At 33.4% G+C, this 25,599-nt stretch overlaps 2 protein-coding genes across 2 annotated transcripts; both read left to right on the top strand.

Moving 5' to 3' along the window:
• The first annotated feature begins 6,078 nt into the window (after nucleotides 1–6,078).
• On the top strand, nucleotides 6,079–15,291 carry LOC142624875 (disease resistance protein RUN1-like). Its single transcript, XM_075798607.1, has 5 exons — nucleotides 6,079–6,147; nucleotides 10,445–10,641; nucleotides 11,120–11,159; nucleotides 11,284–11,827; nucleotides 14,918–15,291. Exons 1-5 carry the CDS (start codon nucleotides 6,079–6,081, stop codon nucleotides 15,289–15,291), a joined length of 1,224 nt encoding a protein of 407 aa, XP_075654722.1.
• A 171-nt stretch (nucleotides 15,292–15,462) lies between these two features.
• On the top strand, nucleotides 15,463–15,864 carry LOC142624874 (disease resistance protein RUN1). Its single transcript, XM_075798606.1, has one exon. The coding sequence runs from the start codon at nucleotides 15,463–15,465 to the stop codon at nucleotides 15,862–15,864; it is 402 nt and encodes a 133-aa protein (XP_075654721.1).
• The last annotated feature ends 9,735 nt before the right edge of the window (nucleotides 15,865–25,599 follow it).

Here is a 25,599-nt window from a genome sequence, read left to right as displayed (position 1 = left end):
GGCTTAACCTTCAAGACTGCTGATCCTCATGGCAGAAATACAGACGTTGGCTTTTCTTGCCTCAAAACACTGTTGAATTTTTGGATTTTTTTTCCCTTTTTGTGTGTGCATTTTTGGTTTTTGTCTCTTTCCTTCAGCACTTACACTTCCAGTTTGTTTGTTTGTTTGTTTGTTTTTTTTTTTTTTTATAAATTTTATTTTAAAGGAATATTGCTCCAATAAGCAATTTTCTACTTTCTATAGTGGTGTTGCCTTTGGTAACAAGAAATAGAGTAGGTGGTGTGGATGAAATGATATCACGTTGAATTGAGACACAAATTAATTGATCATTGAATGCGTTAGCTAGCAATAATAGCATATCGCTTTAGACGGTCTAGTGATCAATTTGGGGAGGACACAACTAGAGAGCGACTGCCAGTGGGGGTTAATTCAACATAGGTGAGAGGGGAGTTGCATAAACCTTAAGGCTTCCATTCAACTCAACAACTTATTGAATACTTAATCTAAATGGAAGTTTTGAATTTTATATGAAAAATTATAAAATATTTCAAGACTTGTACTTCCTACTTTTACAAGAATTATCAGTTTTTTTTTTTTTTTTTTTAAATTTATTTAATGAAATCCACTATTATTTGAGAGGAAAGAATATGAATTTATGGTACTCTTGAAATATTCTATAATTACTATTGGTGCAAATGACTAAATAGGTATACGTTAATTGGATAGTTTAAACCCTACAAGGCTATAACATATTAATGATATGTTGTATAATTTGTAGTCATTAATAAGTGAGCTTACTTAGTTGAATAAAATTTTTATTTTTAAAAAATCATGCTTAACAAAATCTGTAGGTTGGTTTAGTTTTTACTTTTTAGAGATAGGTTAGTTAAATCGAAGATTTCACCATTCAAGAAATTCAAATTGGTTTGAATGGAAGAGTATGAAGAAAGTTTTCATCTGTCATATTTTCAATGATAATGCTGATGAATAGAAAAAACAATTTAATTTTACAATCATATGCGCCCCCCCCCCCCCCCCTCCCCCAACAAAAAAAAAAACTCTTAAAATGATTAAAGAATTTTGTGAATTGCAAACTTGTAACTAGCATATTTGAAATTAAAAATTTGGATACAAGGTAAGATTTTCTGTCTCACTTTGTTGCAAGCAAGTGAAGTTTAAATTCAATTCTCATTTAAGGATGGCAAAAATGTCATGCTAGCTAGACCCATCCTATCTTGTTTTGTCTCGTATGGGTTTCTCTCACCCCAAAGTGAGCATAAGATGGGAATTGGTGTTGATTGGATTGCCTTACCCTCAATGTAAATGTGTGTGTATGTATATATTAAAATTATTTATATTATATCATTCATCTGTTTTTATACATTTTCTAGTTATGATTTATTTTGATTCTTTTTAGCATAAATTGTCATAGGGGATTTGTTGAGGTTTTGATTTATATGTCAAGTTTTGATAAAAGATAAAATGGAGAAACAACATACTCGACTTTCTCTTAACAATCTCAAAGTTGTCTCTTCGTTTTATCTTTTATGTCTATTCAATTATGTTAAAATTACCTTATTAAAGATGACAAAATGTCTCAATACAACGAAGTTTTTCCTATCCGAAAAGGTGACAAAGCAAAGACAGAACACCTATAATCCCATCTGGTCTTACTCCATTGCCATCCATTTTCTCACTTTGTTGATTATGGCTAGGATGAGCGACCTAGTATTTTAGGGTGGGATTGGTGGATGGTCTTGAGTGTTGATTTATGAGTTGCTGAAGTTTGACACATTAAATGGGCTTGGGTTCTTCGAATCAATTTAAGCTAGTTAATGAGCCGGGTCTATCAAAATTCAACAACCCTACATGTTTAAGCCCATACCAACCATCAGGTCTGGCCTAACAACAAACACAACCACACCAACCACAGGCCCAACAACCGCACCAACCACAGGCCCAACCTTCTCCTATTTTGGACAAACTTGATTACAGTCTTTATCAATTCCAATTTGAGAATGTTGTGAAATTAATTAAGTGAATTTTTATTATGTCGTAGCTTTCTCTGTCAGGTGTCAACTAATGCATAATTTTTCAAAACATCATTTTTCTAATTTTTTTTTAAGCTAATAAATTTATGTTATTCCAAATGGACACTTAAAATTGAATATGTTTTAAAGTAATTCTAAACATACAAAGCTACACATCCAAAAAGAAAATTTACATTTTGTTTGGAAGTATGCAATTTTAGTCCAAACTTCATTCTGCTAATAAAAAAAAAAAAAAAATTTTGAGGGGGTCAAAATCAGGATTTGCAAGGTTTATAATCAAATTCTTTCCCTAAGGTCAAATTGGGGTTGCATTTGAACTAGACCCACTGGAGCCACGGGGTTTAATTTCTTGCTCTACACGTAGAGGGGATTTTAATTTTGAGAAATGATATGTCCACAACATTTTTACAACAAATCTTAAGTGGCAGGTTGTTACTGGTTGTTATTGTTGGGGCAAAAAAGTAATCTTAGTGTTAAGTTCAAATTTGAACCAATAGTAACTAACCACCTATGATTTGTTGTAAAAATGTTGTAAAAATGTTGTGGACGTAGCACCTCTCTTTAATTTTAGGCATTGAATTTATCCTTTGCTTCAACAGTTTTCAGGGATGGGAAGGTAGACGGGGTTTATGGGTTTACAATATTGGTTGATTGAATTTCCTATTCCCCATATAAGGTAGAGGTACACTCAATAGTGGCAAGCTTGTCCACAATTAGAGCATTACAATTTACAAGTTTAGAACAATTAGCAAAGCACAACTTAAGGTATGCCTTGAAAATTTCTTGCAAACTATATCAAGTTCAACGCAACTAAGGTCTAAAAAGAATCAAACGGTCAATAAGCGGCTATACATGGCCTATGTTGCCATCAAAATGTCTGATTTCCACTTTGCCACTTCAGTTTTGTTTAGGAGGGAGGTCAGAAAAGAAATGAAGAAGTAAAATTGTAAGAAGGAATGAAAATAAATACTGTTATTTTCCATTACTGGCGTTTAATAAAAAGGATGGAAAAGTGAAAACAAAAATCTTGTAGCAAATAACTGCATGTTTTTGTTTGATAAGTTATAGGGGTAAATCTATCCAGCTGCTTATGCATATCATTTTGTCCTCACCCTCACTCTTTGTTTGAGAGGATGAAAAATGTTGAGTGCAATTGTGCAAATGAAAAATGCCCTCTCTTTTCCTTATCTTTTCTTCAATATTTTTAATTTACAATACAATAAAACATACAATTCATTCGCTGGTTCTAATTTTCCTTATACCCTTATCCATCTTTCCACTTAGCCTTCTTACCAAAACATTATAATGGATTGCAGAATTTTGTTCCTAATATGGGCCTATCAACAAGGACAGACTGAGACTTACTGGAGCTCAATTTTAATCAGTAGCTATGCAGATTCTCCAAAAAAAAAAAAAAAAAAAAAAAAAGAAAGAAAGAAAAAGAAGATAAAGAAGCTATGCAACATCATTTTTACATGTATGTTAGGTCCACAAATATAGGCCCTATGTTTTTTCTTTTTTGGGATGAATATAGGCCCTATAAACATAGGAGAAAAGCATAAGCATATCCAATCTATATGTGTGGGTGTCCATTGTGAATCAGTTGGGCCTCCAAGTGTCGAAACCATTGCAAAGGTGTGTGGAAACAGATTCAATCAAAATTAATGTTGATGTAGCTTTCAAGGATGGTTACGTTCTTCCACTGCAGCTGTTGCCAAAGATTGGAGAGGAGAGTTTGTAACTGTGTATTCGCTTATGCTAAGAGAGTAAATACAAACCTCCTTCTCTAAGCAGAGGCAGAAGCTATTGACTGGGCCTTATCCTTAGCAAAACATCTTGAAGTAAAATCCGTTGTCGTTGAAAGTAACTCTAAAAGCTGTGTTGACTCCTTATCATCTTTTTGCAAAAATATTCTCCGGAGAATTAAAGGTATTTGCAGTGAAATTTTCAATTTGATTTCGCTTACCCCTGGTTGTTGTGTAACATTAAAAGCATCAGCAACGGAATGGCTAAATGCCAAAATTAAGCTTATAGAAACCATTCAGCCCAAAATGCTCCCTCCATTGGATGTTGTAAAATGTCACTATTGTAAAAAAAAAAAAAAATACAATTGTGCTATAGTGTGATTCTAAATGCAGAACCGTACTGTAGTTTAATGGTAAAAGGTATGTTAATATTTTATGCACAAACCTTTCTCTCTCCATGGTCTCTCATCTCTCTCTCTCTCTCATTCTGACTTTCAGTTCCTCTCTCTGTCTCTCACAACAGCTCCTCCCTCCTCACTCCCTTTCTCACATCTCTCTCGCTCAAAGCTTGCACCGGTGCTGGGTTTTGGATTTTGGAGGTTGGATTGGCATGGATCGGCGGGCTGGGTTTGTATTGGCGTCTCTGCGTGGGTCAACAAAATCAACTTCCTTCAAGCTTCCCAACAGTGAATCTGCTTCCTTCGAGCTTCAACAAAATCGAGCTACCCAGCGACGAATTGAGCAATCCGGTTTTCATAAATTTTTGTTGTGTTTGTGGGTGAAGATTGTGTGGCTTCGCAGTGGTTAGCGATGGAGATCACAGTGGGTTAGTGTTGGGTCGCGTGGGTTGTGTGTGTCAGGTGGGTTGTGATTTGTGTGGGAGTGGGTTTTAGGTCGGTGGGTGGCGGTGGGTTGATTTCAATAGGTGTAATTTTGGTGGGCTACGGCGTGGTCAGTGGATTTAGCAGCGTGGGTCTAGTGGTGCAACGACTTGGGCAGTAGGTGCAGCGGCATGGGTTTGGTGGTGCAGCGGCGTGGGTTTGCTGGTGATGGCTCCGATGGGTTTAAATGGGTTTGACAAAGGTTTAAATCAGAGCTCTGATTGCTTTGATAGTGATTTTTTTTGAATGGGTTTGACTATGGGTTGCTGTGTTTTTTTTTTTTTTTGGTGTTGACGGTAGATTATGAGTTGCTGGTGGTGTCAGGTGTGTGTAGTGCAGCGGTGGTAGTGATTGTGGTTCTTGAACAGAAAGAAAGAGAGAAAAAGAATAAATAATGTGTTGTATTGTAAATGATAGTGATTGTGGGATATATTATTTTATTGTGTAGAAATATTATTTTAATGAGTAGAATGGGAAAATGAAAGTCGGGATGCTGGAAGTATTGCAAAATTATATTGTATAATTGATAAAGTAGCTTTTTGGGATGGTAAAATATGATAGGATTGAAAAAATCATTGTGGATACTCTAAGGGGGCAAATAAAATGACTTACACTTTGGCCAAGCGTTACTTTTTTAATAATGTATTTGGATCTTAATTTAACATAGGTTTTGACCCTTCTTGTTCTGAGTTTGTTATTAAGACTGAGGCTCTCAAACCCTCTTTGTAAGTTTTGTTGATTTTTTGAATAAAATTTATAGTTCATAAAAAATTCAAGGCGTAAATGCACTTTTAGTTCATACATTTTGCATCTTTTTCATTTTCGTCCCTACATTTTCATTTCACCATTTTTAGTCCCTAAATCAATTAATGCGTTTCATTTTGGTCCTTATTGTTACTCACTTAACAGAAATTGCTGATGTGGCAAACAGAGTACACTGTTAGTACAATAAATACTGACGTGGTGAATAAAATAATATTATAAAAATTATTTGTCATTTTAAAAATGTCATATCATGATTTTACTTTTTTTTTTAGAGCATCATTTTAATTTTTTGAAAAAGTCATCTCACATAATGTTTGAACAAAAAGAAAATTAAACTAAAAACAAACATTAAAATCTAATAACTAAATAAAAAAAAATTTCATTAGCTTTCATTATTTTTCGAGAAGAACACTTCTGTTATTTCTTCCCCAAATCCAGAACATGAAAAGTCAAAGGTACCTCTCTCTCATTTTCAAAGAGAGCGGCTTGAGATCTAAATTGACAGAGGAGATAAAGTGAGATTGGGTCAGTGCTGTGAATTCATTTGGGTTTTGGCCTTGAGGGTTTGAACCATTAAGAACATCAACTTGGGGTTTTGGTCTAAAAGAATGGGTTAGAGAGAAAAGGTGTGGAGAGATGGCGAAAGACCAAGTCGGTTCGAAGAAAAGTCATTGCCGAGTGGTGGTTGTGAGTGGCAGAATGCTGGTTTTCTTCTCCAAAGACACAATTGGGAACAGAGGCAGGGTGTAGGTTCAATCTCTCTCTTTCACTCAACTCATAATGATTGAGACCCACGAACCCAACCATCAACGACAGGGCAGCACACCAACACCACCACCAGTGATGGCAGTCGTCATCACTCTCCCTTCCTCTTTTGTTTTCTTTTCTATTTCTCTATTTATTTTAATTTCATTTGTCTTTTTTGTTTTGGGTATGGCCGAGGCTCTTTGTTTTTTCTTATTATGGTTTGGTTTGTTGATTAGGTTTGGTTGCAAGAAGCTGATGAATGTGTGTAAATTCGGATGAATGTGTGTACTGTTGAAGTGTTTGTGTTTTGAATTTTTAATTGTAAATATGTAGGCTTAGATGTGTGTGGAACAGATTGTAGAACAGATCCACTAAACAAGACCGTTGACTTTAACTATTGCCTGAGATTGACTTTTTTTATTTTTTCTAATCAAGTATTTCCCACTCTGTTTTTCATGTAGATTAAGATTTTAGGGTTTACTTTTCTAAATGAGGTTCCCAAGTGATACAAATTTGATCAGCTCTTATTCTTTTTAAGTATTATCTTTGTGAAATTTGGGACTCGCTTATATGCTCTTCGTCACAAAGTTGTCCCTTGCCAATATTTTCCAAGCCTTCATTGTAGCCGTCTTCCGGCATTCATTTTTCATCGTTCCCTACTGCTATAATTAGCACTTGCACAATTGTTTCTCCATTGAGTGCCACTCATCGCTCATTCAATCTGGTCATTCATAGTCACTATCGATGCATCACTTAAGGCATCTTCATGAGTTTATATTCCAAACTCAAGGTATTATCAAGCCCGCTATCTTAAGTTTTAGGAGAAATGTTAAAGATATTAGGTTTGTGTTAATGTAATGGCCAAAGAAGCTCATGTATATTATAAGCCTAGTTAAGGTTAGCCTAACTCCTATATATACGCTACTTAAAATTCATTCAAGGCACTATCCTATATGTGTCATTAAATAAATCAAGTGTTGACATGTGTCATTTAAATTGACATCACGTGAGTGAATTAAAATATGCCACATGTCATTTGAGCCCTACAAAATAAAGATAAATTTTCTATTTAGAATTAAGGGATAATTATTTTTATTAAAATAATAAAAATAGAGATAATTATCTACAAGTAACAAATCATAGTGGGACTCTTTGTTGATTATTATTTTTATCAGAATAGAATCTTCATTGAATTTGAACCAATTAGAGTCTATTCATCTTTAAGAACATCCCATTTATCCTCTGAAACCACGATAAATAGAGGACACCAGCCCTCTCATTCTCCACCAAATTTTCAAAACCTCAAAAATATAGAAAAATTATGCCTTAAGAAAATTTGAAGAAATTCATTTGAATCATTCTTCCAAGTGTTGGGTTCTAAGACTTTAGGTTCAAATGTATTAGAACTTCATTTTGTAATGTTGGCAAACCATGATCAAAACGTTTAGTCTTTTTTTTAGACTTGCTCAAAGTATGTTTATGTGTAAAGTTGGAATCGAGTGTACTGCAAGATTTACTGTGTAAATATGCCTGGCTCGATCGATCGAAGCTTGTGCAAATTATTTTTCTGTAGAATTTTTTCAACTCAGCTCAAGCTCTGCTTGACGTGTAAGGTTTTATATTTTGCCCTAGGTATAAAAGGGAAAACCCTAGCCACGTTTTCAAGGTTGTTGTAGTTGTTGTTTATGCTGTGTATGTGAATCTCTTGTGAGATCTAGAGGTGTTTGCCTTCACATATACTTAAGGTTATCAAGAATCAAGATTATGTCAAAAACTTGATGATCATTCAGTTGCTGCATTAAGAGCTTAAAGATACACAAGCGGGAGTGCTTGTACTTGCTGTGAATCTGAGAAAGAAGTAGTCCGTGAACTCGGAGCTATCACATAGTCGTGGTAGTAAGTTTCCTACTCAAGGTAGCAATAGAATATTAGTGGTCTAAGTCGTTATTGTGTAAACTTCAATTATTTCATAGTGGATTTGTTTTACCTTGAAGATAGCTAGGTTAAATCTTCCCCAGGTTTTTACTGGTTTGGTTTTCCTGGGTTATCATATTGTTGCGTTATTTATTTTTCGCACTGTTGCAATGATATGATATATATGTGTTAACCTAGATTTGCATAATTTACCTAAGTTAATTACTTGGCTAAATAACTAGGTTAATCTGGTTGTGTTTAAGGGGTCTAAAAATGTACACCAAGAATTGAAGTTCTATTGGAATCAAGCCCAAAAACTTCTATAAACTTCAAAAAACCTTAATTCATTGAATTTCAATTGCAAGCCTCTAAAGCTCCGAAAAACTTCCACCCAAAAGTCTTCACACATTCAAATAATTTTCAAAGAACTCGAAGGACAACAAATCTCTAACAAGCTTATGGCCAGAGATTCGTTGTAATGACTATTCGATCCATCTTCCAACCAAAGTGGAGAAGATTTTGTGTTTGAGTTAAGATAACAAAAAGATAGAACTAGAGGATAACTCTTTTGTAAAAGATTTTGTCACTCCTAATGTTAGGCATTTAAGTACCTAATCAGCAAAAAATAAAACTCATTGTCGTTGTCGACAGTTTTTCTCATAGCGACGCCTCCATACTTGCACCCACTCTCTCCTCTTTAGTCACTTCTTTTCTCTTTTATCTTCTTTGATTTTGTTAATTAGATTAAGCCGTTAAGGTGACGTGAGATTTATTTTTTCCTTTGTTGCATTAAATTTTTTTTTTCCTATGTGGGCTGGGCCACTAGATTGATATGTATTTTACTATTTTTTTTTTTTATCAGTTTGGGGCCTTTGAGCTCCATTTGGAGTCCCAAAGAAAGCAAAAAAAAAAAAAGAAAGAGGAATTTTCCTTCTTAGTACAAGATCTTTAGTACCATTATGGTATCAATCCTATAAGATCCTAAGATCTGGATCGAAATCCCACATAAATCCCACTTTGGTAAAGATCATAGTGAGATTCATGACATTTTAAGAACATACGATTTAAGATCCTAAAATCTAGATTGAGATAATGATAGTATGATAACCATAATTGGAAGCAGCTTAAAAATCATCAATATCTTATCATTGGGATTTGATACACAGACATAATAATGACTTTAGTGTGTTCAATTCTCGAATTTCCCCCATTTTTCATATGATTTTGTTTATGACTAATTACAAATTCTTCTAAAAGTTTAAGTCATTAAAAACCAATTCATGTTAAAAACTCGTTTTCTGTCTCTTTTTTTCTAAGCTTTTCTTCACACTCCCATTAAGTACATTAGTTATTATCATTAGAGAAATTTAAACTAGATAATAGTATGATCGACGCACAATCAGAAACATTGTAGCATTGTTTCAAAGTTTATAAAGAAGTTTAGTGTTACATACTGGACCTTGTTCATGAATCGGGCGTGTTGTCCAATTAAGTTGACCTCCATAACTTAATTAACTTTTTACTTTTTAGTGGGTATTTCTTTTCTCGTGATGGGCTGAATCCAGTTAATTAATGGTTGTATCTAAGTATTATTTTTCTTCTACTTCCTTGATTAATACTATTATTGTGGAGTAAGTAGTGTGTACCCATCAAAGCGAAACACAAACAATTATTTTTAAGAAAAATTTAAGTTAAGAAAATATTTTGTGCGCGTCGTGAAAAAAATAAGCCCATTGTTTTGACATTTCCCCTTACAAAATTTCTTGAAAAGATAAGCGGAAGAGTGAAGAGTTTGCTCGAAGGATCGCACCATGGAAACTTCGTGGAAGAGGGATTTCCCTACTCTATGTTTTAAAACCAATCCACTCGTAATTTTTTAAGTGCTATTCGCAGTGTGTTGACTTGACTCACTCCTTTATTTCATATACATTCACAACGTCCTCATCTTATACCGACTGCCATTCCCATTTCTAACTCTTCTTTATTTCCTTCTCATTTCCTCATTGAGATATTCACAACCTCCTGCTCATAGATCTTATGGCTTTGAGGCTTTCCCTACCAACAGAGATCCCTCGTCTTCTTCTTCCACTAGCTGATGGGAATATGATGTTTTTTAAGTTTTCGAGTTGAAGATTCTCGTAATGGTTTTATGGGCTATTTGTTCGAGGCTTTATGTCGGGAGGGTTTTAATACTTTCATCGATTATAAGCTTCCAAAAGGAGAAGAATTTTCTGAAGAACTTCGCCGAACCATTGAATTGTAAATGATTTCAGTTGTTATAATTTTTGAAAACTATGCATCTTTCACATGGTGTCTGGATGAATTTGTCAAAAATTTTTAGTGTAAGAAAACTGGGCAGTTGGTTTTACCTGTTTTTTACAAACTGGATCCATCAATAGTACGTAAACAAAAGGAGAAATTTGGGATAGCGTTGATTGAACATGAAGAGAAATTCAAGGATAACAAGGAAAAGGTAGAGAAGTGGAGAACAACTCCAACTAAAGCGGCTAATTTGTCTAGATTTCATTACGAGGACAGGTATTTATCTAATAATGAGCCTTATGCTTTGATGAGTTTTACACGTTAAACATCATATGCCGAATTGTGCTAGTATTTTTTTTCCTGATAATTTAATATCTTCGACTATTAAGGTGGTTAGGCTACAAAGTCATAACATCTTAAAATTATGCAAGTATTACATATTGGGTATCCAAAATGTTTCTTTGCCCGCCTAAAGGGAGTTCCATTCAACTTCCTGCGAAACGGCAAAAAGTGATTTCTTATATTAAAAAAAAAATTTAAATTAATGACAATTCTCAAATTTATAACTTCCATGCATTTTACTTTATTAAAATTGTGTTACTTGTAATGCACAAAATTATACATCTTTAATTCGTCTTAAATATTGTGTTACTAGTAGTTGTAATACACAAAATTATACACTTGAATTTATCTTCAATCTTCATACTTATATTTGTAGCTAATACAAATGATTCTTATGTTATTTGATTGGCAGCTACCCTAAATCTCATTTTATCAGAGGAATTATTGAAAAGGTATCAAGTACTAAATTAAGTCACACACAGTTATTTGTTGCTAAATACCCAGTTGGAGTAAATTCTCGTTTAGAGGCCATAGAATTGCTTTTAGATGCAAACTCAAATGATGTTCTTATAGTAGGGATTCATGGAATGGACAGGGATAGGTAAAACTACAATTGCAAAAGCTGTTTATAATAGAATTGCTTATCGTTTTGAAGGAAGCAATTTTCTAGATAATATTAGAGAACACTCAAGGACAAATGATGGAATAATTCAACTACAAGAGACACTTCTTCATGACATCTTAGGAGACAGAAAATTGAAAGTGAGTAGCATACACAAAGGAATTAAAGTGATAATTGATAGACTTCGACTGAAAAGGGTTCTTTTAATCCTTGATGATGTGGATAAATCAAACCAAATAGATTGTTTGCTTGAAAAATGTGAATGGCTTGCTCCTGGAAGTAGAATGATAATAACAACAAGAGACAAACATGTGCTAACTGCTTTTGGGAAAGGTTCTTTAATGTATGAGGTTAACAAAATGGGTCCAGATGATGCTAAGAAACTCTTCATTCAGCATGCTTTCGGAACAAACAAACCTGAGACAACTTATTCGCAATTGGCAGAGAAGATTATATGTTTTGCTTATGGTCTTCCGTTAGCTCTTCATGAATGGGGAAGTGCATTAAAGAAGTATCAAAAAGATTCCAAACAAAGAAATTTTAGAAATACTCAAAATAAGTTATGAAGGATTGGACCAAACTGAACAAGATATTTTTCTCGATATTGCATGTTTCTTGAAAGGGCGAAAAAAAGATTCTTTCCTAAATATATTAGAGGCTTGTAATTTATATCCAAATTTTGGTATTTCGAAACTTATTGGTAAGTGTCTCATAACTGTTGATTGGTATGGCATCTTATTGATGCATGACTTGGTAGAGCAAATGGAAAAGGAAATTGCTCTTCAAGAATCACAAGTGCCTGGAGAATGTATTAGGATATGACAGTATGAGGATCCTCGCAATGTGCTAATTGGAAATACGGTACGAGTCCTTCCTTTTCACTTCTTTTCCTATTTTAACAGGGCAGAAGAAATTAATATTTTTTTATTAAGGCAAAAGAAAATATAAGTTCTCAATATATTATTTCTTTACAATTACAAGATTGTTATATTTTAGCACATTCTATTGTTTAGTGTGGTTCACTTAATACTTTTTCCAACTAGGGATTGGAAAAAATTCGAGGCATAATGTTGCAATCACCTGAGCTAGAAGTGGTAGAGTTGAAACTCCATCCTCAAGCTTTCAGAAGAATAGAAAATATCAAATTTTTTTTATAGTTAGCAATGTTCACATTGGTAGTCAACTTGAATATTTCCCAAATGGAATCAAGCTTCTTGATTGGCCTTTCTATTCCTCTTCCTTGCCATCCAATTTTTGTCCACAACTTGTCTGCCTCAACATGCCACATAGTTACAATAATATGGAGAAGCTATTCAAGAAGGTATGATTATAGTTTTCTTAATCATGATTTATTTAATTATAATTTTAAATTTTTTGAAGAAATAGTTTTTTTTTTTTCCTACAGGAGTTTCCTCTCGAAATGTTGAAAGAAATCAATTTCAATCACTGCAAATCCATTCAGAAAATACCTAAGTTGTGGGCTCCAAATTTGGAGACATTAAGTCTTTCTCTTTGTATAAATTTAGTTGAGGTTCACGAACCCATTGGACTTCTTGATAAGCTTAAAACTTGTCCTAATTAAACTTGATAAGCTTAATACATATTATGTTTAAACAATACATAACTAGTTCCAATTATCTTGTCTAAACATAATATGTAACCATGGCTTTTGAGTGGAGTTGTGGTATGCTTTTGTGTTAGAACCCCTTTCCCTCTTCCTTGTGTGTGTATTTGTTTCTCAAAAAAAAAAAAAAAAAAAAATTATGTATTGTTTTTTGAGCAATAGCCATGATGAGTCCATAAAAACCATTAAGGTCGTCCATCTTAATGGACGATCATTGCGTCATTAGTAGGCCATCAAAGATAGATGAGTAACCACCCTACACATTCATTAATGACCATTAAAGGTTTTAAACTCTCTCATCAAGATAAGGAACGTTACAATTAGGGTAATAATCACCCTCATTTATGTCTAACAGCTACTTAAGTCATCTATAATAAGGACAATCTGTCCATTTGTTAAGGTATGTCAAAAACTACTACAAAAGTAACAAAACACTATCTATATACGAAAGATATGGGCTGATACTAATTTAAGCATCGGAGGCTCCCCTACCGGGCGCAACTCCGTGGTTTCTTTGATCAATCTCTCATTTATCTTGCAGTACCTACGAGATCGTCTAATGCTCCGGAGTGAACAAGTGACCCAATTGATGACTTTGACATTATCAAGCACGCTTTCCAAATTCTCCTTGTACATGTGCATGTGGGTATCTTCTTCTTCTTCTTCTTCTTCTTCTTTTTTTTTTTTTTTTTTTAAAGTTGAATGCATGTGACTGTGAGTACCAAGGTACAAAATATTATATCAACAGAGTAAAACAAGTCCTAAAAAAAAAAAAAAAAAAAGTAAAAACCGTGTTTGTTCTGACAAAGCTCAATTATGAACCAAGATATAAGAACCACGGTGTATTAGAGTGCGATCTATGACATTTTAAGGACTTAGGATTTAAGATCCTAAGATCTGGATTGAAATAATGATAACTATAATTAGGAGCAGCTTAAAAATCATCAATATCTGACCAGTGGGTTTTGATACACCCACGCAATAATGATTTTAGTGTGTTCAATTCTTGAATTTCTACCATTCTTCGTATGATTTTATTTACGAAAAATTACAAATTCTTTTAAATTAAGTCATTAAAAAATAGTCAAAATACTAAAACCACGGATGTAGGCCTCAAGTGCCAAACCATGTTAAAAACTCGCTCTCTGTCTCTCTTTTTTTTCTAAGGTTTTCTTCACACTCCGATTAAGTATTAGTTATTATCATTAGAGAAACTTAAACTAGATAATAATATGATTGACCCACAATCAGAAACATTGTGGCATTGTTTCAAAGTTTATAAAGAAGTTTAGTGTTACATAGACCTTGTTCAGGAATCAGGCGTGTTGTCCAATTAGGTTGGCCTCCATAACATAAACTCATTAGTTTTTAGTGGGGGTATCTTTTCACGTGATGGGCTAAATCCATTTAATTACTGGTTGTATCCAAGTATTATTTTTCTTATAACATCCTTGATTAATACTGAACGGTGATGGAATATAGACGAAGTCTTTAGTCAATTGTGCATTGTGAAAAAAAAATAAGAATTTTTTAGGCTCATTGTTTTGTCATTCGCATTCCCCTTAAATTTCTTGAAAAGAAAAGCGGAAAAGTGAAGACATCTGGGACCGTTTGCTCGAAGGATCGCACCGTGGAAAGTGGAAACTTCGTGGAAGAGGGATTTCCCTACTTTCTGTTTTAAAATCAATCCACTCGTAATTTTTTAAGGGCTATTTGCAGTGTGTTGACTTGACTCACTCCTTTTTCATATACATTCACAACGTCCTCGTCTTTTACCGACTACCATTCCCATTTCTAACTTTCTTTATTTCCTTCTTATTTCCTCATTGAGATATTCACAACCTTCTGTTCATAGATCTTATGGCTTTCCCTATCAACAGAGACCCCTCTTCTTCTTCCACTCTTTGGGAATATGATGTTTTTTTTAAGTTTTTGAGGTGAAGATACTCGTAATGGTTTTACAGGCCATTTGTACGAGACTTTATGTCGGGAGGGTTTTAAAACTTTCATCGATTATAACCTTCCAAAGGGAAAAGAAATTTCCGAAGAACTTCACCAAACCATCGAATTGTCAATGAGTTCAGTTAAAAACTCAAATGATGTTCTTATAGTAGGGATTCATGGAATGGGAGGGATAGGTAAAACTACAATTGTTTATAATAGAATTGCTTATTGTTTTGAAGGAAGCAGTTTTCTAGAAAATATTAGAGAAAAGTCAAGAACAAACGATGGAATAATTCAACTACAAGAGACAATTCTTCATGACATCTCAGGAAGCAGAAAATTGAAAGTGAACAGCACATCCAAAGGAATTAATGTGATAATTGATAGACTTTGACATAAAAGGGTTCTCTTCATCCTTGATGATGTGGATAAATCAAACCAAGTAGATTTTTTGCTTAAAAAATGTGATTGGTTTGCTCCTGGAAGTAGAATCATAATAACAACAAGAGACAAACATGTACTAATTACTTTTGGTAAAGGTTCTTTAATGTATGAGGTTAACAAAATGGATCTAGATGATGCTAATAAACTCTTCATTCAACATGCTTTCAAAACAAACAAACCTGAGGCAGCTTATTTGCAATTGGCAGAGAAGATTATATGTTTTGCTTATGGTCTTCCATTAGCTCTACAAATAATAGGTTCTAATTTGCGTGGAAGAAGTTTATGTGAATGGAAAAGTGCATTAGAGAAGTATAAAAAGATTCCAAACAAAGAAATTCTAGAAATACTCAAATTAAGATATAAAGGATTGGACCAAATTGAACGGAATATTTTTCTTGATATTGCATGTTTCCTAAAGGGGCGGAAAAAAGATTCTGTTATAAATATATTAGAGGCTTGTAATTTATATCCAAATTTTGGTATTCCAAAACTTATTGATAAGTCTCTCATAACTGTTGATTAGCATGACATCTTATTGATGCACGACTTGGTAGAACAAATGGGCAAGGAAATTGTTCTTCAAGAATCACAAGTGCCTGGAGAACGTACTAGGATATGGCATTATGAGGATGCTTGTAATGTACTAATTGGAAATATGGAAAAAGTCCTTCCTTTTAACTTTTTTCCTCTTTTTAACGAGGCAAAAGAAATGAATATTTTTTATAAGGCAAAAGAAAATATAAGTTTCTCAATATATTATTTCTTTACAATTACAAGATTGATATATTTTAGCATATTCTATTGTGTAGTGTGGTTCACTTAATACTTTGTCCAACTAGGGATTGGAAAAAATTCGAGGCATAATGTTGCAGTCACTTGAGCTAAAACCGGTAAAGTTGAAATGCGATCCTCAAGCTTTCAGAAGAATGGAAAATATCAAATTTTTTATAGTTAAAAATGTTCACATTGATAGTCAACTTGAATATCTGCCAAATGGAATTAGGCTTCTTGATTGGACTCTCTATTCCTCTTCCTTGCCATCCAATTTTTATCCACACGACAACTTGTCTGCCTCTACATGCCACATAGTTACAATAATATGAAGAAGCTATTCAAGTAGGTATGATTATAGTTTTCTTAATCATTATTTATTAAATTTTAAATTTAAATTTTTTGAAGAATTTTTTTTTCTACAGGAGTTCTCACTCGAAAATTTGAAAGAAATCAATATCAGTTACTATAGATCCATTAAGAAATTACTTGAGTTGCGGTCTCCAAATTTGGAGAAATTAGATCTTTCTTATTGCCCAAATTTAGTTGAGGTTCATGAATCTGTTGGATTTCTTGAGAAGCTTAAAACTTGGAATCTTTTTGTGTGCTTTGAACTTCAAACTCTTCCAAGAAGACTCAAGTTGAAATCTCTTGAATGTTTTAATCTTAATCTCTGCGTAAGGCTCGAGAAGTTCCCTGATATTCATCCAGAAATGAAAATGTTTAAAAAAACTACTATTGTTCGAGTGTGGTATCAAAGAATTGCCTTCATCAATCGGGTATCTCACTTAGCTTCAAACGTTATACCTTCTGAATTGCCATGACCTTAGGGAAATTCCAAGTAGCATCTATAAATTGCAAAAACTTGAATCATTTGATTTTCCTACTAACATATTGAGACCAACTTCCAATTCTTTTGATGACTCTTTCGGATATGGCTTTGTGAATTTAAAGAGTCTTATGCTCGTCAGTGACAATATAATTGAATTAGATTTTATGGAGTCTCAGTACTTTGCATTGGAAAGTCTACATTTAGCAGTCAAAATTGTTACCATCCCTAAAAGCTTTAGCACATTAACTAGATTAAGGAAACTTCGTATGGTGAATTGCCAGCATCTTCTGGAAATTCAAGGGCTTCCCCAATCTTTAAGTTATTTGGAGGCAATAAAAAACTGCAGGTCGTGGGATCAACAATCATCAAGCAAAATGTTGAGTCAGGTCTGTCTCTCTCATTCTATCTCCCAGTTATATATGAAGAAACAATTTTATTACCTTTCCCCAAATACATAATTAGATTTGGTAAACTACAGGCTATTGAAAATTTTGTTAATTTCAATCAAATGGGAGAGATTCAAGGCATTTCAACGGATCCACAGTCCTCAACCGGATTATCGCATCAGCTGCCTACTGTCTCTCCCTCGCTCTCTGATGACTTGGAATCTAAAACTGCGATCTTTGATTTCGAATTTATACTGCCAGCATTTGAGATTCCAAAGGAATTCAACCACCAAAGTGTTGGAAATTCCATATCATTTTTGGTCGGTCGGAAATGTCCAAATCCTTTTGCTGTCTGCATTGCTCTTACGCTGGGAATCGGGCGTTTTCGTTATGCGATTTATCTTTCCGTCAATTGTTGTGAAGAAACTCTCTACCATCGCCATCAGTGTGATTTAGAACACGAGCGTGAACCTTTGTGGTTATTGACTTTATCTCATCGGAAATTGCAAAAGTATTTGAGTGACTCAAATTTATCTGAACAGAATGAAGTTAAGGTTTTATGTAAAATCGAGGAGTGGAATGATATATCTTTTTCTTATGAGCCAATAAATCTTACGGGTTTCATACAAAGGATGTGGGTCCGTGTAGAATGCATCTGTTGTCCTCATAAATCTGGTATTCCTTCCTAACTTGCTCTTTCTGAGTGCAATAGTATAGATGACATTGAGTCCCCACTTTTACTGATATTTAATTTAATTAGCAAATGATTTAGAAGCAGGAGAACATGAGTCTGACTTAGATTCAGCATTAGGCTCAACCGTAGGTGATGGGTTTCATTTGGGTTCTTCTTCAAAGACAAAGAGGACAACATCTTGGTCAGAGTTCGAAAAATTCTCTCGCTCTTTCTTCGCACGCTCCTCCTCCTAGTCGGCCCCCTTCACACGTATGTATTACAACTCCAAACCCTCTTTGCTTTTGGGTATTCTAATGGTACTGTTATTAGTGTACATTGAGTGCTTCATTTGTTTTTTAGACATACATACATAAAAAGTGCTTTTATATGTTGTAAATTGGGTTTATTTCAGTTCAGACTTCAGATATTCTTATTCAATTTTTTTTTATTTTTTTAAATTCCATAACTCTCTTTCAACTTTTTTTAAATTTTATAAGTTTGTTGTGGTACTTGTTTTCCTTAAAAACGGTTTATAAAGCTGAAAGAGAATTTTGGCAGTATGACCCTGTTGAGACTGTAGCTTGCTATATTTGTCATGAAATGGAATGTGTTTTTGTTATTGTTGGAATAATATGGTGTTTGAAAGATTGAAGGATAAGTTTTAGTTACAAACTTGGTTGTAGCCAATGAATACAACACTCACTAAAAAAATTAGTATTATTGGATATTTGAAAAATCTAACTATTAGATTGCATGTTCTTTAGGTTCTTACGCTCCGTTTGTTTCAATGGAAAACCTTGTGTAAAGATAGTTTTCCTTATTTTCCAATGTTTGGTAGCATAAAAAAATATGAGTCAAAGGAAAACTATCTTTAGTCAATATAAAAAGTATGGCTTATTTTTAGAGATTGTTTTCCATTAAATTTTTTTGGAAAACAACTCTATCTCACAGCAAGCTAAATAAGGAAAGTTAAGAGGTTGTTTTTCAACTTATTTAAAATTGCTACCAAACATTGGAAAATGAGATAGTTTTATAGAAAATGCTTTTTAAAAAATGACTCATTTTCTAGAAAACATCATTATTAAAACAAACAGAGCGTTAATGCACAAGTTAAATTTTATACCAATAAGATTTTATTTACTATTCAAATTATAAACTTATTTTTTATGTATAATTTTACACTACAAAAAGTTAAAATTTAAACAGTTGATTGAAAATATAGTTATTTATCTTTAAAAATTTGCAAGCATGGAGGGTATAAGCAAATGCATTTCTTTGTTTCTTTGCTTGATGCATTTCTTTTTGAGTAAAATGAAATAGGCGAATAATTTTTTTTTCTTTTGCATAGATAGCAAATATATAATTAAAAACTATCATAGGAGAATGTGAGCATTGTCACTTTTTGATTGAAAACGAAAAAACAAAAAAAGAAGCAAAAACAAAAACAAAAAAGAGAATTGAACTTGATTAATGATTCTGGATGTTATTGAGATTATATATGAGAAGATCGACGTGTAAGTGATCTCTTAGGCACAAACTTGATATGATTTATTATCATGTGAGTAAAAAATATAAGGAATAATAGCAATGATTGTTACAATTAATTTATAGATTATGAGAAGAAAACCCACAATATAAGGGCATGTTTGGTAAACTGTAATAGGCGCTATAATGTAATAGTTATTCTTATAGTTTAGTTATTCGTTAGTTTGGTTATATTTTTATTACAAGGAATAATCAATCCATTATGAATAGCTATTCTTCAAAACTAGTAAGTTGCCCGTGCGATGCACGGATAATGTTATAATGTTTTATATAAATTCATTTTTGTAAAATATTATACATATATTATAGCATATTTATTATACAATTTTGTTAGTAATGAGTTCATCATAAAAAGTAACAATTATAAATTGCATACATATATCTATTATAATTATTTTGTTCAAGTAATGACCAATAATTAAAACAACTTTGGAGTAATATTGTATAATAAAAGTTGATAAAAGTATATTAATTCATTCTATATTATTGATTTTTATTATGTGATGTAATAAAAAGCTTCATTACGAAATCTTTTTTTTTTTTTTGTTTCTTTAATGCTTTGTTATTGCGGTATGGTGACCCTTGTTATCATCATCAGTTTCTCCATCTTTAACGTTTGAAGTTTAGTCCGTCCACATTTGTTCCATTTTTGAGCTTTAATCACTTTTTTCTTTTGTTGCATCATTTGTGTTAATCACTAATCAATTGGCACTGGGAGATTCCAGATTGGATCTTACAAAGTTTGAACTTTGTTGCTAAGATTTTTTGTAGGTATTTGCATTTATATTAAATTTTAATTATGTGACAGTTTTTTGTGAATGTTTTTATTTTTTTATTTTTGTTAATTTTGGAATAGTGCAGCAAAAAGAATTAATATAGCATATTGGATTGTGTATATTTTTTTCTTTCTTTCACACATTTTTGTCATTTGAAGGTGCATCAAAAATTTTAGCAACTATGTAATTTTCAAAACCATCATTTATATTAAATTCATTCAAAGGAAGTAGGAAAATCCATTTTTTTCGTAATTTTTTTTTTCAAATCACGTGGGATTTCTTCTCCAATATCAATAGTTTTACAATGATTTAAATAAGTTGTACCTCAGTTTATTTTTCAGCAAGATCTCTTGTAGATTGATTTAGGATTTTCTCGATATCTCGATCAAATATCACAAAATTTGTTTTGACTGTTGCATCAAAAACTTCAATTTGAATCTTGTATTTGAAGTAATTTGCAATTGTGTGTGTGTGTATATATACGCACATATATATATATATATATAGTCGTTATAGTGAGATAAATATATTATAAATATTTGGAAAGTATGTAGTTAATGTGAGTGCCGCCTCTAACTTTGGGATAGAAAGATTTGTTTTTATTTCACATTTTGCGCACCAAAATGATCCTACTTGTGGTTTGACATTCTTTTCACAAAGTATGCACAAAATGTAATACCAACCCATTGTTGTATCAACGTTACTTATTGTTGCAATAACCTAACAGTTCACATCTTGCAATGAACTTAGAAATTAATATGTATTATTCTTTTAACGTAAATAATATGATGTGTTATTATTTTTTTACGTAAATAATGAGTATAATTTGAAATGATTAACAAACCTGTTTTGTAGGATTTCACTCAATGCTTTTTATCCTTACTATTGTCTTCATATTATTTAAAGATAAATCCTCCTATGAATATTGTTTTGCATGTATTTTTGGTATTTCTTATATAGGATCATGTTTTTTACCATTCCTATCATTGAATTTTTTTAAAGAAAATATTAAGTTAATGGCATTTTGTGAGATAATATATACTATTTATTAGACTTTCTATTATTATAAATTTTAGAAATATGCACTTGTAAATTTTTTCAACAACCTCAGGGGTCTCAAGATTTATATATATTTTTGTTGCACTGGTCGATGACAAAGAATTTGTCTGCATAAATTGCATAGAACATTGTTAATAGACAAAAGCATATTGAATTGAAATTGGAGAAAAATGGAGACACGATTTCACGAGAATGAGATTTTCTAAAAGTATCATCTATATGTGGGGAAAGAATAAGAGGGTTTGCAAGAAGGTAAGAGTTTTTGCTTTGATTTACACATGTGAAGGGTCAAACTTTGGTCATAATATTTAAGGTAATAATTGGGTTTGAGTTTTTTTATAAAGTTTGGTCTACTTTTAAAAGGTAGTCCATTTTGTAATGAATAATTTTTAGTCTAATTGGTCTAATTGTCAAGAACAACTCATATTTGATATAATAGTAAAAAGTAGTTATTATAATCTATTGGGTAACAGTAAAAAATACTTAATAAAAAAAAGGTAAAAAATGATAAATTTTTATAATAGTAAAAATAAGTTACTATGATTTATTGGGTAACAATAAAAAAAACTTGATGAAAAGAGGTAAAAAAGGCTAAATGCAACATTAGAGTGCCACATGGCAAGACCTCATACACTCTCACAAAAGTTCTCTGTTTTTATATATATATTGATGAGAAATAACTATTCCTCTTTAAAAGGTTGTATTAGCTATTTCTTAGTAAGTGCAGTAATTTCAAAACTTAATATATTTCCAAATAAACAAACTTTCCATATATATATCTAACAATTATAAAAATAAAAAATCATAAAAAATAACACATATCTCTCTTAAATTTAAAAATAACAATTTTTAAAGAAAGTTTCTCTGTCGCTAAGAAAGGTGGTCTCTCCCCTTCTCTTAGGCAATAGAATTGCTGTACCTTCTTGTAAGGTTTGTTCTCCCCTCGCGCAGCAACATTGCGTGTAGGGCTAGTGGGTTTTCTTTTTTTTGGGGGCTCTGGGAAACAGTCTTTTTCGGGGTCTCTTCTCCTCTTTCAACTCTATTCACTTTAGAATTGGATTTCTTCTTCTTTCAACGATCTTTATGGAAGAACTTACAAAACATTGGAGCTGCTTGTCCTTGTCCGAGAGGTAAGGGGATGACTTATGTTTCAAAAAGGATCGATGTTCAAAGAAGCATATTATAGCAGCCTTTTTCCTCACGAAGCGGGCATTGAACATGGATACAATAGCTCGGACTTTCAAACCACTGTGGAAAGCAGACAATGGTTTTACAGTAAGCAACGAGGGATCTCATAGGGCCCTATTTGTCTTTGATAATAAGGAAGATGTGGATCATATCCTGGCTAGCGAACCATGGAATTTCGAAAAAAGTTTGGTCGTCCTTGAAAGGTACGATAGACAAACCCCTTTGGATGATCTAAAACTGGACAGGGCATCTTTTTGAGTTCAAGTATACAACATCCCAATTGGATATAGAAATAAGGCAGTTGCTAAAGACATTTGCGAAGCCATTGGTTGGGTGGACCGCTCCACTGGTGTTGCAGATTGTGAGGGAGGTAGGTTCATTAGAGTACGAGTCACACTCGATGTTTTCCAGCCACTTTGCAGAGGAAGAGTCGTCTCTTTCGAGGATGGTGGAAAAATATGGATTAGTTTCAGGTATGAACGGTTACCCAACATATGTGATGAGAATCAACAGGCATTAAAGGATCCATTGCATGTTCTAGTTGGGCCTATTACAAGAGTAAGATCCAAGAAGATCAAAGAAGCACTTAATGGGCTGATTCAAGAGATTTGGGTTGATTCTAACGTAGGACATTCCAAGCTTGGCCCAAAGGAAGATGAAAGCATAATAAATTTAATTCAAACTATTTAGGGCTGATCTGGCTTAATTGGGAGTGATTTATGGCGTGAATTAATGGCTGGTTGACTTCCCAGCTCTATATCAGTTAAGGCAGATTTTTTCCTATTTTAGATCTACTAATTTCAGACCAAATCAACTTTTATTTAGGGTTTTATTATTTAGTACGTTTTTTAGGTATTTTCCTTGTTTTTAGGTGCATTTAATGCTTTTTAGGTCAAACTTGATTCCTGATATGGTAAGGTATCGATTAGGAGTTATTTTAGAATATATTTTCTTGTCTGTCAAGTTTTGTGGAGTCCTTAAATAGGCCTTGAAGTCTGTAAACGTTTTTTAAGAATATTATTGAATAAAAATCAGAAAAGGTGAGGCTTTGCTCTCTTTTGGTTCTTCAAGAACTGTGAACTTATCAAGGATTTTTCCTTGTGGCGTTCAAACATTATACCTTTGGTTCGCGATTCTTTATAATCATTGGGTCAAGGTCAACTTATACCTTTGGTTCGCGTTTCGATTATAAATATTGGGTCAGGGTTTCTATCATAAATCTGAATTTTAGCTTTCCTGGATAAATATTCCAATATTTTTGTTGGGTCTCAAAGCGTGTCGATTGAAGTTCGCATCAATTGGTATCAGAGCACAGGTTCTAAAATCAGTTTTTTATCCCTTTATCTTTTTTTTTTTGTTATTATCCTATCCTGTTTCTTTTGTGTTCTTCATTCATCGTTCTTTTTTTTTTTTGTTTTTGTTGAAGTGCACTAGGTTAAAATCGTGCACCCAGTTCCCAAAAAAAAAAAAAAAAAGTGAAAAAAAAGACATCTGAAAGGAAATAGAAAAAAAAAAAAAATTGTTTGTAGTTTCAATTCTCTCATACCAGAATATCATTTTCTTTTGTCCTCTTCCTTTGATTTAGTGTTTCTATCATATTTTCTTACCGTTGGTATTTGTTTTTACACTACAAGTTGAATTTCTTGATCAAGTTTATTAGTTTAATGAAGAACTGAAAAGGCGAAGTTATGAGTGGAAAAAGGCAAGGGAGTGTGAGACTAATATCGGGAAAAAGCCAATTTAAGAGTGAAACACTAGTAGGAGTGACATAATTTGAGTGCAAACACGTGAGGGAGTGTTGTGAGGAATTATTTCTAACAATTCTCTGTTGTTTCAAAAGTATGTCTTTCAGGTGTGAAACATCAAATAAGGAAGGAGGGGAGGAGTCGTCCATCATTTTACAGGCTATGCAACAACAATTTGAACGCATGAACGTGGTGTTTAATGAGATCCGGGATCGGATGGATAGGCAAGACACTGTTATTGCTACTTTGCGTGAGGAGCGTCCCCAAAGAGGCCCTAATGCTAGAAGGCAAGAAAGGCGTTCTCGCATGAATGATTCTGATGACTACCATGAGGATCAGTTTGAAGATGAAGAAGATCAAGCTTGATTGAACAATGAGGGCAGGTTTGTGCCAAGGAGAGAAAGGCGAGGTAGAGGTTTCCGAAGAGATCCAAGATGGCAAGATGGGACTGATAGGAACCTAGGAAACATAAAAATGAAGATACTAACATTCCAAGGGAAAAATGATCCAGAAGCATACTTGGAGTGGGAGAAGAAGGTGGAGTTAATCTTTGAGTGCCACAACTACTCCGAGGAGAAAAAGGTAAAACTCGCTGTCATTGAGTTTACTGACTATGCTATTATATGGTGGGATCAACTTGTGATGAATAGAAGGAGAAACCATGAGAGACCTATTGAGAGTTGGGAGGAAATGAAGGCAATCATGAGGAGGTGGTTTGTTCCTAGTCACTACTATAGAGACTTGTATTAGAAATTACAGAGTCTTACTCAAGGCTATAGGAGCATGGATGACTACCATAAGGAGATGGAGATTGCCATGATTCGGGAAAATGTAGAGGAGGATAGAGAAGCTATCATGGCAAGGTTTCTAAATGGGCTGAATCGTGACATTGCCAACGTGGTGGAGTTGCAGCACTACGTGGAGTTGGAGGACATGGTGCACATGGAAATAAAGGTGGAACAACAGCTTAAAAGGAAAGGAACTCGGACATTTCAAAATCCGGGCTCCTCTACTTCATGGAGGTCAAATGGGAGGAACAACGAAAGGGCTGTTTTCAAGTCCAAAGCCGAACCACAAAAAAGGAGAGATGAAGCTCCCAATATCAACAAAGGTAAAAATGAATTCCAGATTCGTAATCGTGATATTAAGTGTTTTCGTTGTTTGGGAGTAGGTCATATTGCATCACAATGCCCAAATAAGAGGACCATGATCGCACGTATTGATGGAGAGGTGGAAACTAAAAGCGAGGAAGATGATGACCAAATTCCATCACTTGAGGATGC

This window comes from Castanea sativa, chromosome 2 (genome assembly GCF_040712315.1).
Source record: "Castanea sativa cultivar Marrone di Chiusa Pesio chromosome 2, ASM4071231v1".
Classification (NCBI taxonomy): domain Eukaryota; kingdom Viridiplantae; phylum Streptophyta; class Magnoliopsida; order Fagales; family Fagaceae; genus Castanea; species Castanea sativa.
This window is presented reverse-complemented; position numbering and strand designations above follow the sequence as displayed.

Bases quoted from the DNA above. Each gene is read 5' to 3' on its own strand.
- LOC142624875 (XM_075798607.1), top strand. From the start codon at position 6,079: ATGGCGAAAGACCAAGTCGGTTCGAAGAAAAGTCATTGCCGAGTGGTG. The intron at 6,148-10,444 runs GTTTTCTTCTCC...AAAAATTTTTAG, and splicing joins TTGTGAGTGGCAGAATGCTG to TGTAAGAAAACTGGGCAGTT. The intron at 11,160-11,283 runs GTATCAAGTACT...TTCTTATAGTAG, and splicing joins TCAGAGGAATTATTGAAAAG to GGATTCATGGAATGGACAGG.
- LOC142624874 (XM_075798606.1), top strand. From the start codon at position 15,463: ATGGATCTAGATGATGCTAATAAACTCTTCATTCAACATGCTTTCAAA.